We start from the raw sequence: 16,427 nt of genomic DNA on the forward strand, positions 1-16,427 counted from the left end.
TGGTGCAGATGCTGTTTGTCATACCTGTTCAACAACTTCTCCCAGAGGACTGCCTTTCTCAGTGCTTTCTCGCTTATTCCACACATACTTCCCTTGAACTTTTATCTAAAAGCAAGCAAACAAAGTAAGAAAATACAACAGGCTGCTTGTTTACACTGAAGCCTTTCCAAACCAGGAAGGCGCCCGCAGGAGTCAGCTGAACCATTAGGTGGTGCATTGTACAAATAAATAAAAGACTTCTAACCTCTTCCTGGAGCTTTTAGTTGGGGAAGGGGAGGCATTGAGACACTTTAGTTCAGGATGGCCTACAACTCAAGACAATTACCCTGCCTCAGCCTTCCAAATGCTTGGATTGAACATGTAAACTATCATGCCTGGCACTCTGGCTAAAAGGGTTCAGAACAGGACGTTGGCCTTGTCCCTCCCACCCCACAGTACTCATTATCAAATCCTGAACCTCAAGCATACTCGGTAAGTGCTTTCCCACTGAGCTACACCCAAGCCTTGGCACTCACATTTTCCAAACTATATTTATTTCTTTATTTGTATATGTGTGAGGGTGAGCCACAAGGCAGGTGTGGAGGTCACATGGTCCCTGGTTTGTAAATCCTCTACTGCGCCATTGTGCCAGCAAGACCACTCTTCTGCTCTTCCGTGAGTCTTTCTACTGATGGGGTAAAGCCTTAGTTTAGAGCTCACTGCGAGACAACACAGTGCTGGTGTGGCATCCTTCTGCTTGAGGCAGAAGGACTGTAAGAACAGGGCAGTCTGGAGTGCATAGTCGGCTCACACCAGACCCAACTACACGGCAAACAAAGCAAAACAAAATAAAACTGGAATGAGTAATTTTACTCTCACGGTTTATCTCAGAGACAGTAAAAATGAATTTAGACTTATTTTACCATCCACTAAATGAACGGCTTGTTGTAGACTGCCTCACTGATAACAACAAATGAATTTTAAGTTGTGATCCCACTGTGGACCAAAAATGTTACTGGGATACAAAATGGCTCATTTACTACTGATTACAATGTCAATTCTCTACAGTGTACCAACTAATCAAGATACAAAGAAGACAAAAATCTTCTCCAGTGCAAAGGTTATTCAGCAATGAGTTCCCGAAGCACAATCACCTGGCTCAGGAAGCGCTCATTCGTAGTTCTGAAATTCCTCAGCCAGGTAGAGGCCTCTAGGGGTTGATCAAAGCGCTGTTTGTTGTAAGTGGACTGCAGAAGCTCCCGGCAGTTTTTCACCCAAAGATGAGCTAAATGCAAAGGAAAACAGATTAGGAACTAACTACAGTAATTTGAAGTACTGTATGCTTTTTTGTAAAGAATCTGATTTGATCTTGTATTATGGGTGTTTTGACTGCAGGGGTCAGAAGTGTTGGGTTCCCTTGTAGTGCAGTTACAGATTCTGTGAGCTGCTGGGTCCCTGCTGCCAACTGCACCTGGATTCTCTGAAACAGCAGCCAGTGCTCTTAACTGCAGAGTCAGCTCTCCAGCCCCATGGATGACTTTGTAAATTATGAGAAACATTAAAAAATATATGAACATAGTTTCTAGTGTGTGGTGGTACTGATCCTCTATGTCCTTGCTCTTACACTCAACGTTACATTGTAATCAGTACATAGAGACATCAAGTGGACTCTCATTTCTGCTTACTGACAATTTTTAAAGGCAAGTTAGAAAATGTGGATATATAAACTTTGAACAAAAGAGGATATATGCAAAGTATGAGGTCTCAAATCTATACTGAACAACTCTAAATAGCCAAGGAGTGCTAAGGCTCTGTGGATACTCATAGTAATTGACAGAAAAACGGAAGCAAAAGCGGTTTGTGTCTGTGGTGGAACCTTGGGAGGCAGAGGTGGGAGTGGGGAGGGGTTGTTTCAGCTCAAGAATTCAGAGTCAGCATGGAGCTGGGCGTGGTGGCACAAGCCTTTAAACCCAGCACTCAGGGAGATAGAGGCAGATGGATCTCTGTGAGTTTGAGGACAGCCTGGTCTACAAAGTGAGTTCAGGACTGCCAAGGGTACACAGAGAAAAACCCTGTCTTGAAAACAAACAAACAAACAAACAACAACAACAAAACAAAAACCCAAAACAGAACAAGAGTCAGCATGGACAGTACAGCATGACCACTGTCTCTTGAGCAGTTAAGAGGATTCACAAACAAGACAGACAGGATGTCCTTACCATCTGGGATATGCAGAATCAGCCAGTCATGTTTTGCACAGAAATGAATAGCATGGCAAAGACTGAGGGTTTTTCCTGTTCCCTTTTCCCCATCTAAAGTCTATGTTAAAGAAAATATCATAAGCAACACATTTCCCATCAACAGCCTTTCTCAGTACAAGTCTTCAATCCCAGCACTTAGGGGAGAGGGAGAGGCAGAGGCAGAGGCAGGGGCAGGGGCAGGGACAGGCATGTCTTGAAGTTGAGACCACCTGGGGTTACATAACAGGACCTTGTCTAAAAAACAACCCCCCAATACAGCAAAACAAACAGCATTTCCTTTCCTCAAATGAGGAAAAACACGTAGGCTTAAGGGGACCCAGGCATGTCAGAAAGGATACAGAGAAGATATCGCACAGCTGGATGAGTAAAATTGGTATTTTTCAGGTAGTTCAGAAGCTCGACAGCTGGCTTCCTTACCATCAGACAAGCTTCTCCAAAAGTCTTCACCTGAACAAACAGGAAGAGGAAAGTAGGTGGGCATGGAGATTCTAGCCATTCTGGACCATGTTGTACACTAAGCCTGACGCAGCAAACAACTCCAAACTCATCTGTACTCAGATATGAGAGGTTGCCACTGAATCCATGTATTTTAGCTAAGATTTGAGGTATTGTTTCATATCAAGTAACATAGCTAGCTAGATTTTGATGCTTCTTTATATTTAATTTTATGATGATAGGGATGAGCTCAAGAGCTTTGTGCACAGCAGGCAAACAGATGCAATCACTCTACTAGTGAGCTAGACCCTCAGCCTCAGCACTGTTGCTTCTATGAAAAGACCTCTCCCTTCTCAAACAGAACTGGTGGAACAGAACCTGACAAGCCCAACTGGGCAGTACATATGAAACAAAAATAAAAGGAGCGAAACTATCTTACTAGGCAACATGACAGATACAAAATAAGGAACAGTGAGAGAAACCTCAGTGTAAATGGGATTATGGAAAAGAATTGGATGAATGGTTTGGCTTGGGTATAAACTGTCTCCCCAAAACTCATGTATCTGAAGACAGTGCCAGCTCATCATTCAGAGGTGGGACTTTAGAAGCAATAGGTCACAAGGGCTCTGACAGCTATGGTTTTGCCAGGCTGCAAGTCACTCAAGTTGGCTAAATATGGTCCCTCAAAATCTGGAAGGTAAAGACTGAACTTTGAACATATTACAGCAGTGTAAAGGCTATTTCAGGGAATTTCTTTGGTTGGGTCCTACCTCTAATACTAAGAAATATTTTGATGACAACAGTAGTATAATCTAGAATTTACTTCCTTTCTAATATTAGTCCCTCATTAGTCAGCCAACTTACTTGCTCCTAAGCTTGATGCCCTCAGTATGACAGAATGACAAGGTAGGAGAGAAATAACAGCCCCAAGTTGCCCTCTGTCATCCACACGTGAGGTGTGTGAAGTGCCCCTTATCTCCCTGACAATAAAATAAATGCATTTTTAAAAAGTATATCATTTCTAGGGCCAGGTTTGGTGGTATATACCTATAATACCAGCACTAAGGAGGCTGAAGCAGGAGGACTGATAATTGATAACACAGCAGCTAATGACAGCAACCACAAAACCTTCAACAAAACCAACTAGCCAAACAAAAACAAAACTCAACCCCCCCAAAACAAATCCCTTCACAAACCCCCAAACAAAAACAAGAGCAACAACACAAAGAAAAGCAGGTGACTGAGGCTACAGGTGGTAAACAGCTCTCCGTATACACATGTGAACAAGAGGTAAGCAAAAACACCCACAAAGAAATACCCGGGCATGGGAGTGTGCTTGTAGCCCCAGGACCAGGGTAGTAGTGAGGTAGATGCCTGGGGCTCTATCACCAGCTCATGGCCTAACAGGAAGGCCCAGGCCCCAGACAAAAAACCTTGTTTAAAAAAAAAAAAATTACGTGAGCAGGGGCTGGAGAGATGTTCTGGCTATTCTTCCAAAGGTACTAGGCTTGATTCCCAGCACACAAATGGCTGCTCACAACTGTCTGTAACTCCAGTTCCAGGCCAGGGGATCTGGCAACCATTCCTTGCTTCTTCTGTCACTGAATGCATGTGATGTACAAATAAACACGCAGGCAAAACATCCATACATAATTTAAAAATAAAGCCAATAAAACAACATGGACATCTCCTGGCAAAGGAGACTTCTGGTTTCTATACTCCTCTACATACTGCATACATACACACACACACACACACACACACACACACACACACACACACACACAGTTTGGAAAAAGCATTCCAATTTAGCTTAGAAAATATTTTAAACAAATAGAACACGTGCTCTCATGCATACAAAGATGACTTTGAAGATCTTCCTGCTTCTACTCCCAGAGTCCTGGGCTGTTGGTGTGTGTCACCACAGATCCTACATACTGTTGCAGGATATTTGATCACACTATGAAGCCCAAGATTGTGTTGTTTACTGGAAAAACCTGTTTCTAGTTGTGATGTCTCTCAGCCCTAGCATACACCTTTAACCCAAGAGCTTTCTGCTTGAATACTTAATATTAATACTTAATACTTATTATACTTATTGAATACTTAATACTTATAATAATAATTAATACTTAAATATTCTACTTGAATATTTAAGCAAGATTAAATAAAGTCAATCATAGGTCAAGAGGCAGAGCAAACAATCAGTTGACAGGGAGTGAACATTAAAAAAATAGATAGATAGATAGATAGATAGATAGATAGATAGATAGATAGATAGATAGTTAAAGGAAGTCAGGAGGACAGATAGAGAGATGCCCAGGCAATAAAAGGGAGAGACATTTAGTTTGAGGATTTTCTGAGACAGTGTGGATAAAGAGGAATGATTCCTTTTTGGGAGAGGGGGGCAATAAGGTGAGGAAGGTCAGTTGGGTGTTCTCTGTGCCTCTCTGAGCTAGCACACTTTCGACAGCATCTGGCTTTCAAGTCTTCACTGGCCAAAATGAATGACTCAAATTTTGTTAAAAAACATTTGGTGCTCCAACACATGTAATGACCACATGGACACAGAAATCACTGTAGCTTCGGACAAAATGAGAAGCCATCACAGTTAGTAAGTCACCTGGGAAATCCTCAAGGAGAGAGTTAAGGATGGAAAATAGCATAATACAAGGCATTAGGACCTTACTTAAGTACTACTTTAGAGGCTTGAAAATAGAAGGAGAGCCCTGCATGGTGATGCATGCCTGTAAACCCAGCACTCAGGAGGCAGAGGCAGGAGGACCTCTGTGAGTTTGAGGCCAGCCTGGTCTAGAAAGTGAGTCCAAGGCTATACAGAGACACCCTGTCTCAAAAAAAAACCCAAAAACCAAACCAAATCAAACCCCCCCCAAAAAAAACAAACACCAAATAAAAAAGCAAAAACCCAAAAACTCAAACAAACAAACAAGCAAACAAAAAAAGAAAATAGAAGCAGAAAATGAAAAGCAAAATGACTTAACAGAAATTGGTTCAATACTGATTATGGTTATTATCATTTTTGTATTTCATATTTTATCCATCAAAGCCATAGTGGCTTTCTGTACCCTCTCAAAAAAGCTTTAGAAATACAGGAAAAAGGTAAACAAACAAACAACAAACAGACAAACAAAAAAAGAAAGTGGATTAATAAAATAGATGCCTTAGAAGAAAAATTGAAGAGACTTATACATAAAAATGAGAAAAATACTCAGACACAGACAGGAATTTAGACAAGTACCTCCTGCAGCACTGCATGCTGAAACTGAAGGGGAGCAGCCCAAGGTTGTTATAAAACCAATCTTTGTTTATCTGTACAAGACCTACCAGGAGACAGCAGTTACCCCTGAAGTTACGATGTTAAAAATGGAACCCTGTAGACATATTAGATTTGAGGAAATCAAGGAAATGGTTTTTGTTTCATATGGTATGCATTCACCCTATATAAAGCAGCTGTTAATTCTTGGGAGGCTCAGAAAAGAATTATCTCCCAAGACTGGAAAGATTTGGCAACAGCAATATAGGAAGCTGGTCCTCAGTTACAATGGTGAACATGGTGGAAAAAGGAAGCTAGGGACATAGAACAAAAAATAGGGCCAGTGGTATTAATATTTCCCAGGATCAGTTGCTAGGTGATGGTCAATATGCTGAGCTTTATTAGTTAGTTTGAATTTCATAATCACACCTTGGTGCTATGTATATCAGCAGGTTTAAATGCTTATGATAGGGCTGAAGAATCAGGAAAAAGGACTGAGTCATTTACTAAAATTATAAAGGCCCAAAAGAAACCTTCACTGATTTTTTTTTCAAAGATTAATTTCAGCTGTAAATAGAATAGTATCAGATTCAGAAGTCAGACAAATTTTAATTGTATTTTTGACTTTTGAAAATGCTACTTCAGAATACAAAATGGTAATTAGGCCTTTAAAGGCAAGATCAGCACCAATAGAGTAATGGATTAGAAGTAAAGCTGATATTGGATGTCATGTTTATGATGCTCCTCTGACAGAAGTAGTTTCTGAAAGTTTTAAGAAAAATCAAAATGTCACGTGCTTTAATTGTGGTATCCCAGGTGATCTGAAGAAGAATTGTAGGAAAGGCATTCCTAGAAATGTTTTTTTTCTAGAGATAATCCAAAAAGAAGGCTCCAGGCTTCTGGAGCATGAAGAAGGTAACAAAGGCTGACATTAGTCTAATGATTGCAACCAACGACAGACAGGCAGGGTAATCCTCTGAAATCAGGAAAGGACACAGGGGTCCTCCTGCAGGCCCCAATATCAAATTCAATTTAATCATTCCCTGTCAGCACCAGAGAAACTCGTCTACAGAGCAATTAATGCCTGTTGTTAAAAACAACACTGCTCTGGATGTAATCAAGGACAGGACTGCTTCAGTAGATAGATAAAACAAAAAACTAAGGAAAGACCAGAAAACAAGTATTTTGGCAAAATGCCACAAGTGATCAGAGCCCAAAGTTAAAAATACAAATGGCATTGAAATTGATGTTTTAGTAGACACAGGAACAGATGTAGCTATAATTTCACCAAAATCTTGGGATCCAACTTGTCTCCTTGAGGAGATAAAAATTCATCTTCAGGTAAAACAAAGTGCAAGATGGGTTGAATGCATAGGGTCAGAGGGATAAATAGAAAAATTAAAGCCATTTAGCCATGAATTTATGGCGACATGATTTTTTTTGTAGCAACTGGAAAACACAGATTAACATTCTCCAATCTCAGAAACAAATCATAAAATAAAGACTGCTTCTGAGAAAAATATTAAAAGATATTATCACAAACAGTCAAAGACTCTCTAGGTTGTCTATAAGCAGGACATGACAGCTGTTAGTCTTTCAAAAGTACCAACTGCCTTTCTTTAAAATGGCTAACAGATCAATGGTCTGTGACAAAAGAAAAATTACAGGTACTAGAAGAGCTGGTACAGGAACAGCTAAGTGCTCAAGACATTGAAGAATCTACCAGCCCACGGAATTCCCCTGTAATATAAAAAATAAATCAGAAAAATGGAGGATGCTAACAGATTTAAGAGCCATAAATGACTAAGCCAATGGGCTCTTTACAGCTTGGAATTCTCTTGCCCTTTATTTCCTAAGTCATGGCCTTTGATAGTAATTGATTTGAAAGATTATTTTTTCACATAAATAATTTGCATGAGCATGATAGGGAAAGGTTTGCTTTCTCAGTGCCAACTTATAATAGTAGTTGTACAGTAAAGAGATATGTACATATTAAAACTGACAATGTTCCAGCCACAGAGAAACCCTGTCTAGAGAAGCTCAATGCTTGGGAGGCAGATCTCTGTGCGTTCAAGGCCAGCCAGGTCTACAGTCCATGTTCCAGGACAGCTAACACAACAGAGAAATCCTGTTTTGAAAAACTAAAAAAGAAAAAAACCTTACTAACAGAAAGTGATAGTGAAGGCTCTCAGAGATAGGTTACACATTACCTTATTAACTTAAAAATTTTAAATGCTGATAAAGAGAACAGCTGCAGAAAGACAATGGACAGTGGAAAAACCGCTGTACCGAATCAGCCTGTGTATTTTAAAAATGTGTGGACCTCAACATGGATATAACTGGGATATGTGGTGGAGAAGAGGTTTTGCCTCTATTTCCACAGGTGAAGAAAAGCTGTGGATACCATCAAAATTGATAGAGATTAGATTCGAATAGGAGAGACTTCCTGAATAAGGAGCAGTGATAGTTTAGCTTGGACATTCAGTCCAAACTAACTTATTTTAATTTTTATTTTTTTAATATTAATCACAGGTTATTTACTTTGTATCATAGCTATAGCCCCCTCCCTCATTCTCTCCCAGTCCCACCCTCCCTCCTTCATCTCCTACCCGCCTCTTTCCAAGTCCACTGCTAGGGGAGGTCCTCCTCCCCTTCCATCTGACCCTAGCTTATCAGGTATCTTCTGGACTGGCTGCAATGTCCTCTTCTGTGGCCTAGCAAGGTTGTTCCTCCCTTGGGGGCAGGGAGAGGTAAAGGAGCCAGTCCTTGAGTTCATGTCAGAAATAGTTCCTGTTCCCCTTACTAGGATAGCCACTTGGATACTGAGCTACCATGGGCTACATCTGAGCAGGGGTTCTAGGTTATATCCACACATGGTTCCTTGGCTGGAGAAACAGTCTCATAGAGGACCCCCGTGCCCTGATATATTTTGTCCTTGTGGAGCTCCTACCTTCTCCTGGTCATATTAACTCCCCCTTTTATCATATCAATCCCTGCACTCTACTGAAGTAGAGTGGTTATGAGTCTCAGCATCTTCTTTGATACACTGCTAGGTAGAGTCTTTCAGAGGCCCTCCATGGTAGGCTCCTGTTCTGTTTCTGGTTTTCTCCTACTTCCCATGTCCACCTCATTTGTCTTTCTAAGTGAGGATTGATCATCTGACTCCAGGTCCTCTTTCTTGTTTATCTTCTTTAGGTGCACATATTTTAGTATATTTATCCTATCTTATAGGACTATATAAATGAGTATATACTATGTGTGTCTTTCTGCTCCTGGGATACCTCACTCAGGATCTTTTCTAGATCCCACCATTTGCCTACAAATTTCATGATTTCCTTGTTTTTATCAATGAGTAATATTCCATTGTGTAAAAGTACCACAATTTCTGTATCCATTCCTCTGTTGAGGGACATCTGGGTTGTTTCTAGGTTCTGGCTATTACAAATAAAGAAGCTACAAACATGGTTGAGCAAATGTCCTTGTTGTGTACTTGAGCCTCTTTTGGATATATGCCTAGGAGTGGTGTAGCTGGATCTTGAGGAAGCACTATTCCTGATTGTCTGAGAAAGCGCCAGATTGATTTCCACAGTGGTTGTACAAGTTTACGTTCCCACCAGCAGTGGAGGAGGGTTCCCCCTTCTCCACAACCTCTCCAGCATGTGTGGTCACTTGAGCCAAACTAACTTATAAAGACTAACAAATGCCCTTCATTTGATCAGACATGAAATAATAAAAATAAAAATATTTTCAAATGATAATTTGTATAAGGCACACTTGCCTTACTGGCATGAAATGAAAAATGGGTTTTCTTAAATCATGTGTCTTAATTCAATGTTAGAATGTTAGACTGTAAATTGCCATGTTGGCCCCATGCCATCTTGACCATCAGCTTTTGAGTTTTCTTCTTAAATAAAAATGGTATTTTTGTTGTTTGGTATTAAAAACACAATAAAGGGACTTTAAATGTTTTAAGTAAATTCAAAGGGTTACTATGATTCTAAGAATTGGAGTGATTTGGAAGGAAGATAAAATGTTTGAGCAGGGCGGTGGTAGTCTAAGCCTTTAATCCCAGCAGACACAAGTGGGTAAGTTATAAAACAACTATAAATTAGTTGTTTTCTAAATTCTAGAGTTACAATGAACAAGGTATGGTGGTGCATACCTTTAACCTCACCACACAGGGAGAAAACTCTAATAGAGCTCCTAATTGGTAGGTCTGCACACTGGAGAAATCACACACCATATTTCAGATTATTACAAAACCCTTCTACCAGGTTACTGGAAAGGCAGCTAATTTCCCACATGGACAGGAATAAACAGGTTTTGGGACTGCTGGCTCATCTCTGTGCATGCAACCCTGACCAATATTAAACCACATGATAGCCTAATTATAGACATCATATTTATTGGTGAATTGCCAATTGGGAACTCTTCATAAAGCAAAAAGGAGTCCACAAACATTTGCCTGTTGGTTTCTATTGTAAACGCTTTCCATAAACGGAAAATATTCTGAGAAACAAATGTGGGTATTTTATAAGGCATGAAAACCTTATACTCAGTCATTGCCAACTGCCCTCTGGTAAGAAGGGCCAGATAGATCGGATCCTTTTGAAGGCAGAGTCCTTCGCAGGCTTAGCCATGGAAGGATAGGTACAACAGTGGAATTGGTACCTAGCTGAATGTCTCTGTGACCAGGATGTGGTAACAAAGAGGACCTGCACTGAGGAAATAGCTCTGTTGCCTATAATCCCCATCCCTAAATCACACACCCCTCCCCTAAAAGAAGCACTGTGGGGACCAAGAGAATGGTCACAACATTTTGCTAATGTACGGTTTCCTGGATGGTTCATCAACCAGTGATAGAACCAAAACTACCGGAAATCAGCAGCCTATAGACTGGGGATGGAATGGCCAATATTGAGGAAGGAACCATAAACCAGTGGAGCATTACTGGTTATAAACCAAACTAGGAAAGCAAAAGGAAAATCGCTATCTTCTTCAATTCATGGTGTATGTGCAATGTTATAGCTATATGGTCATCAAAATGGAAACCCACTAACAGGAAGAGACATGCAATCATGTCGTCTTTTAGGATGTCTGCTGAGGTGGAAGGTCAGTTGGGTGATTTCTTTGTCTCTCTGAACCAGCAGGCTTTCACCCCAGTGTCTGGCTCCCAAGTCTTCATTGGCAAAATTGAACTATTGCGATTTCGTTAAAATATAACAGGACCTGACACTATAGCCCAGGTTTGCCTGTTACTCACCATGCAGTCCAAACTGGCCCAAACTTGAAGCAATCCTTCCACTGCTGCGTCTTAAGCACTGGGATTACAGGTATGTGTTAACAGACTTACCTTAAATCCACTTAAAATAATTACCTGAATGCGAGTACTTCTAAAAACTTGATCGGTAATTTAAGGAAAAAGATACTGTGTATAAAAGAACACTTAACTGGGGTAAGTGGCTAAAAAAGGACACACATTAGTAACTGTGTGTTTATGAGTCTATAGCTGATTTCTGTTTTTCAGAATGTCAAGGCTTCTGTTTCCCACTTAAGCGTTTCCCTGCCACCTGCACATTGTACATTGGGTTCTGTTTGAGCACCTGCATCATGTATCGAGGAGGCAGGCCATGAGGAAATATTGTCTTCAGATCTTGAAGGGGGATGCTGTAGTGCTGACCCTCATGCTGTTCCCCATGCTTAGCCTGGAAAAACACAAACAGGAACAAGAGGTCACAAAGGGGTATGAACTTTGAAAAGAAGCTAGGCTAGGTGTGGGTATACACTGTCTATTATCCTTGCACTCAAAGACTGAAGCAGGAGAATTATCTTGACTTATAGGCCAGCGTAGGCTACAAGAGAGCCTGTATCAATCAATCAAAAAACAAATAAAATAAAACTCAAGTTAAGCCTAAAAACCAGCTAACCGCGCCCCCCCGCCCCCACTCCAGATACTGCTTGCCAGGCCACAGTTGCACCTACAGTAACATCTCTGTTGGAGGGTTGGTCTGATGCAAGTTACTGGCCCTCAAGATCTGGTCATACCTATTCTTGTTTGGTAAGCCTAAGACATACCTGATTGGTTGATTAAACATCAACCAATGTTGGTTGATTAGTCAATTAATTTGGTTGATTAAACACCTGGGCAGGGCAGAATGGGGTAGGCATGGCTAAGGTTCCTGGGCCTCAGGGATAGGAGAATCACAGGAGACACACAAGCAGACAGGAAGAGGAGAAAGGAGGACATCATGATGGGTTACACGGAGAAGGAACCATGTGGGACTCTGAGAATGGTATGGATGGATGGATGGGAAGAGAGGAGGAAGGAGGGTGCCACGATGGGTTAGTGTGGAGAAGGAAACACATGGGCTGGGAGAAAGGACTCCAATAATGCCATGAAAAGGCCAAGATGAAGAACATAAGCAAGAGCATAAGCAAGTACCATGGGATTATGGATGGAAGATGGTCCAGATAGAAAGGATTAAGGAGGATGGCACTGGATGGGGGCTGGGAGATGGATGGTGAGGATATTTAGACAATGTAGGTGAAATAGCTGCCTGGTCCAAGGTAAATAAGGCAACTATAAATCTAACAGGTATCCGTGACTTATTTGTGACAGCGGGTTAAAAAATGCCACTGTGATAATCTTAGGGCTAATCATAAGCATTATATAGTCCAACACCCTATATATATATTTTTTTTTTATTTGCTACAATACAGGAATTTTTTTTTTTTTTTTTTTTTGAGACATGGTCTTGCTATGCATCTCAGGCTGGATGGGAACTTCTGCTAGTTTTCCTGCTATAGCTACGAGACTGCTAAGATTACATACATGTCACCAGGCCTGGCTTCTCATTTAAAACACTGGGTATTGGGATAGCAAGATGGGTCATATGAGTAAACATACTTGTTACCAAGCCTGACAACCCAAGATCAAAATAAAGGACTCAATAGCAGGAGACTGATTCCCCAAAGTTGTCCTTTGGCCTCCACATGACACAGGCACAGGTCTACCCCCATAACAAATATATTTAATAAAGTGCTGGTGTCCTCAAATCCAGTGTATGCTGTATAAGGACGGTGGCCTGACTAATAAAAATTAGCTGTTCAGCAATAAACTGTTAATGAGGACAAACATAATTTTTGCCACCTGGATTCTTTTATGCTACAAAGAATGAAGAATGTTCCAGTCATGTGGCAAGATCATCTGCATGATGCTGTTTCCATAGAAACCCTAGAGGACTTGAAAAATAGCACTGAAAGACACTTTATTGACTTCACTGATTCATTCTATTTCATTTTGCATTTGTGAGAATACGTGATTTAAACACATCCCTTATGAAATTATGTTTTGGTAGAGAGCACTTTTTACCTTTTTACACAGCCGTATTAGGATGGGAAGAATAAGATTGAGACAAACAAACAAAAAGTCGGATGGCTTCCTCCACATTAAAGAAAGCACAGACCACACAACTGATTTCAATTATAAGAGACTGTACCAACACTGGGCAAGGAGCAAAAAAGTTAGCACCCAGTCTCTCAGGGTTTAACTTAGAAAGAGGAACACTATTCAGGAGAAGACACCAGAAACGCTGCCTAGAAAGGACTGTGGTGTCTCACTGGTTGGCTATAGGAAACTAAGTGCTGCAATTAAAGGCGTGCCCTACCATTCGTAACAAATCTAGATGGCAGGCAAGGGCTATGCCACAGTGCTTAGCTTTCCCAACACTGGGTACCCTGTTTAAATACAATTCTGCTGGAACATAACCATATACCTGTTTGCTTACAGTAGGGCTGAAGAACCATGAAGGCCTCTTAAACCAGAAATCTAAAATATGTACCCAGTACTTGTTTAAGGAAAGCTTGGCCCTAATTAAAATCAATAATCAGTGCAAAACTTATCTCAAAAGAAACTGAATTTAGCTATTTTGATTGCTTTGAAACAGGGTCTGTCTACATAGCCCTGCTTGCCCTGGACCTCACTGTGTAGGTCAGGCTGGCCGCAAATTTACAGATCCTCTGCCTCTGCTGGTATTATAGCTGTGCCTCATGACACCCAGCTTAGTTTTATCCATTTTTTTAATGCAGCAAGATTCTTGGCACTACGTAAATTCATTTTTAAGATCATATTAGAAAGAATTTGGACTAACTTTGTGCTTTATATCTTGAGCATCAGGAAGATCTATGTTAGAGTGTCACCTAGGTGAACATATGTAAACCAGTTTCCTGACATGTAAAAGGAAGACATGGCAACAGAAGTTATAATTTCTGAAACATCACCCACATCAACAACTTACTGGGTCGCTGTCACTGGTGCGGGAAATAGCTCTGGGATGCTCAGCTGGAACCTGACCGCTCTGAGATGCTTGTGCACTCACGTGTAAAAAACACCTTGGGTCTAGCTACAAAAAACAAACAAACAAGTTTTAGTGTTCTGGAATCATCAGATTTTTAACACTTGTAACACTAAGGATTCAAGCCATGTTTCTATCAGGGAAAGATGACACTAAGATATGTATAAAATGGATCTATATAAAATGGATCCTTAGGAGTAATTCCCTAAATCCTCTGAATCTGTTTTAGCACAAATATTGCTATGCCAGAGCTCTGTCCTAATGGAAACAAACAAGTCTGTCAGATTGTTCAGGAGTTCAGGGTAGCCAATGATAAGCTAACATAATTTTTCTTTTTTCTGAAAAAAAAAAAAAAAAAAAAAAAAAAAAAAGTCTCACTACAGAGCGCAGACTAGCCTCAAGCATTTCAGAGTCTAGTCTCAGGTTCTTAAGTGCTGAGAGTAAATGCTGAACCATCTTTCCCAGCCACTTTTATTTTTATTTTTTGGAGCTTGGGTCTTGCTTAATTTCAGGCTGGCCTTGAACTCTGGGCTCAGTGGTTCCCTCTTTGCACATCCTCAGTAGCTGCAAACACACCACTGTGACTCGTGGCTCTTGTTATCAGAACTTCCTGCAGCATGGGGGCTACAGCCCCCCCTGAGCAGTTAGTGCACTGTGCTTCAGTGTGGGTGCTTATACAATGTTCTCTCTTGCTCACAGTATGTGTCTAGCCCTGAGCTCAGGTCTGGCTGCATCTGCCTCGGAGTACTGGGGTTAAAGGTGATGGTTATAAAATTATACCCTTTACAGTTAGCCCTTCCCCCACTTCCTTTCTTTTGGACAGGGTTTGTGTTTGGCATTAAACTCTAAAGATCTGGTTGCCTCTGCCTCACTAGTGCTAGGATTAAAGGTGTATGCTATGCCTGGCCTGCAATGACAGCCTTGCTAGCTATCACCTGCAAAATAAGAATCTTTCATTAATGACATGTAATGAGGACATTTAAAATAATAATAATTATTATTATATTTTTCGAGACAGGGTTTCTCTGTGTAGCCTTGGCTGTTGTGGACTCACTTTGTAGACTAAGCTGGCCTCAAAGAGATCCACCTGCCTCTGTCTCCCTCAGTGGCAGGATTAAAGGTGTGCACAACCTTGTTCTTGACAGCAAAGTTTTTGAAAATTTAAGACCCAAATGATAAAATGATAAACACATACAGCCAGACAAAGAGCTTGTACTTTCAGCACAGCAACTTTAGTATAGCTGAATACTAGGAAAAAGTGCCTTGTCTCTCTCTTTCTATCTTTGTCTTTGTTGTTTTGTTTTTATTTTAAAAAAATATTTTAAAATTACAAATTAAAGAAAATTATTAAAAAATCTGAAATAAATCCTTTCTGAGACAAATTGGTTTTGGTCAGGGTGTTTGTCACAGGATGAGAAACCCTAACAAAGATAACATACAAGTTTGATCCCAACGTTTCCATTCTTTTCATTACCTTTTGTTTTCATTAAACATTATCTTTATTTTTTAGACAGAGTTTCATTCCTGCTGGCCTGGAACTCACTGTGCAGACCAGGCTAGCCTTGAAATCACAGATGTTTTAAAAATACCTCTGTTTGTGCTTATGTATATAGATATGCACATTGCCATAAATGTGGAATCAAAGGACAACTTAGGGAAGGTCCTCTCTCTATCCATCATGTGGATCCCAGGGATCCAATTCAGATTGTCAAGCTTGGCACCAAATTCTTTAACCCTTTGAGTCACTCTGCCAAGCCCCTTTTCACTTCTTAAACAAACTTTTTTTTCATGTTTATTTATGCTTGGGCGCATACTAGCATGCTTTATGTACACACAGGCCAGAGTGTTGGGCCACTGAGGTAATGACTTTCCCTGAATGAGGGACTGGGGTCATACTTTTCTCTCCTGGTCTGGAAGCTGGCAGTTCCAGTGATTCTCCTCTCCCATAGATGGAATTATGGTCACATGGGAGAGTCCAGCTCATAATAAGGGTGCTGAGATCTGAACTCTGGTCCTTTGCCTGCAAAGCAACTGCTCTTAGGCAGCAAGCGATCTTTGTAGTCCTTCATATTATTACTTTTTGTGTGTGTGTGTGTTTATATGCATTCATGCATGCGCAGAGGC

General features: G+C 40.7%; 1 protein-coding gene across 1 annotated transcript in view; it reads right to left on the minus strand.

Moving 5' to 3' along the window:
- Positions 1 to 16,427, minus strand: part of Dap3 (death associated protein 3) — a 41,420-nt gene that overhangs the window by 5,515 nt on the left and 19,478 nt on the right. Inside the window, exons 3-8 of the mRNA XM_055625651.1 lie at positions 14,247 to 14,351; positions 11,553 to 11,654; positions 2,579 to 2,687; positions 2,199 to 2,291; positions 1,134 to 1,264; positions 25 to 105 (exon numbers count right to left, since the gene is read on the minus strand). Coding sequence (XP_055481626.1) covers positions 25 to 105; positions 1,134 to 1,264; positions 2,199 to 2,291; positions 2,579 to 2,687; positions 11,553 to 11,654; positions 14,247 to 14,351 — 621 coding nt within the window. The remainder of the gene's footprint in view (positions 1 to 24; positions 106 to 1,133; positions 1,265 to 2,198; positions 2,292 to 2,578; positions 2,688 to 11,552; positions 11,655 to 14,246; positions 14,352 to 16,427) is intronic.

The sequence above is a fragment of the Psammomys obesus genome, unplaced genomic scaffold (assembly GCF_907164565.1).
Source record: "Psammomys obesus unplaced genomic scaffold, mPsaObe1.curated_primary_1811, whole genome shotgun sequence".
NCBI lineage: Eukaryota > Metazoa > Chordata > Mammalia > Rodentia > Muridae > Psammomys > Psammomys obesus.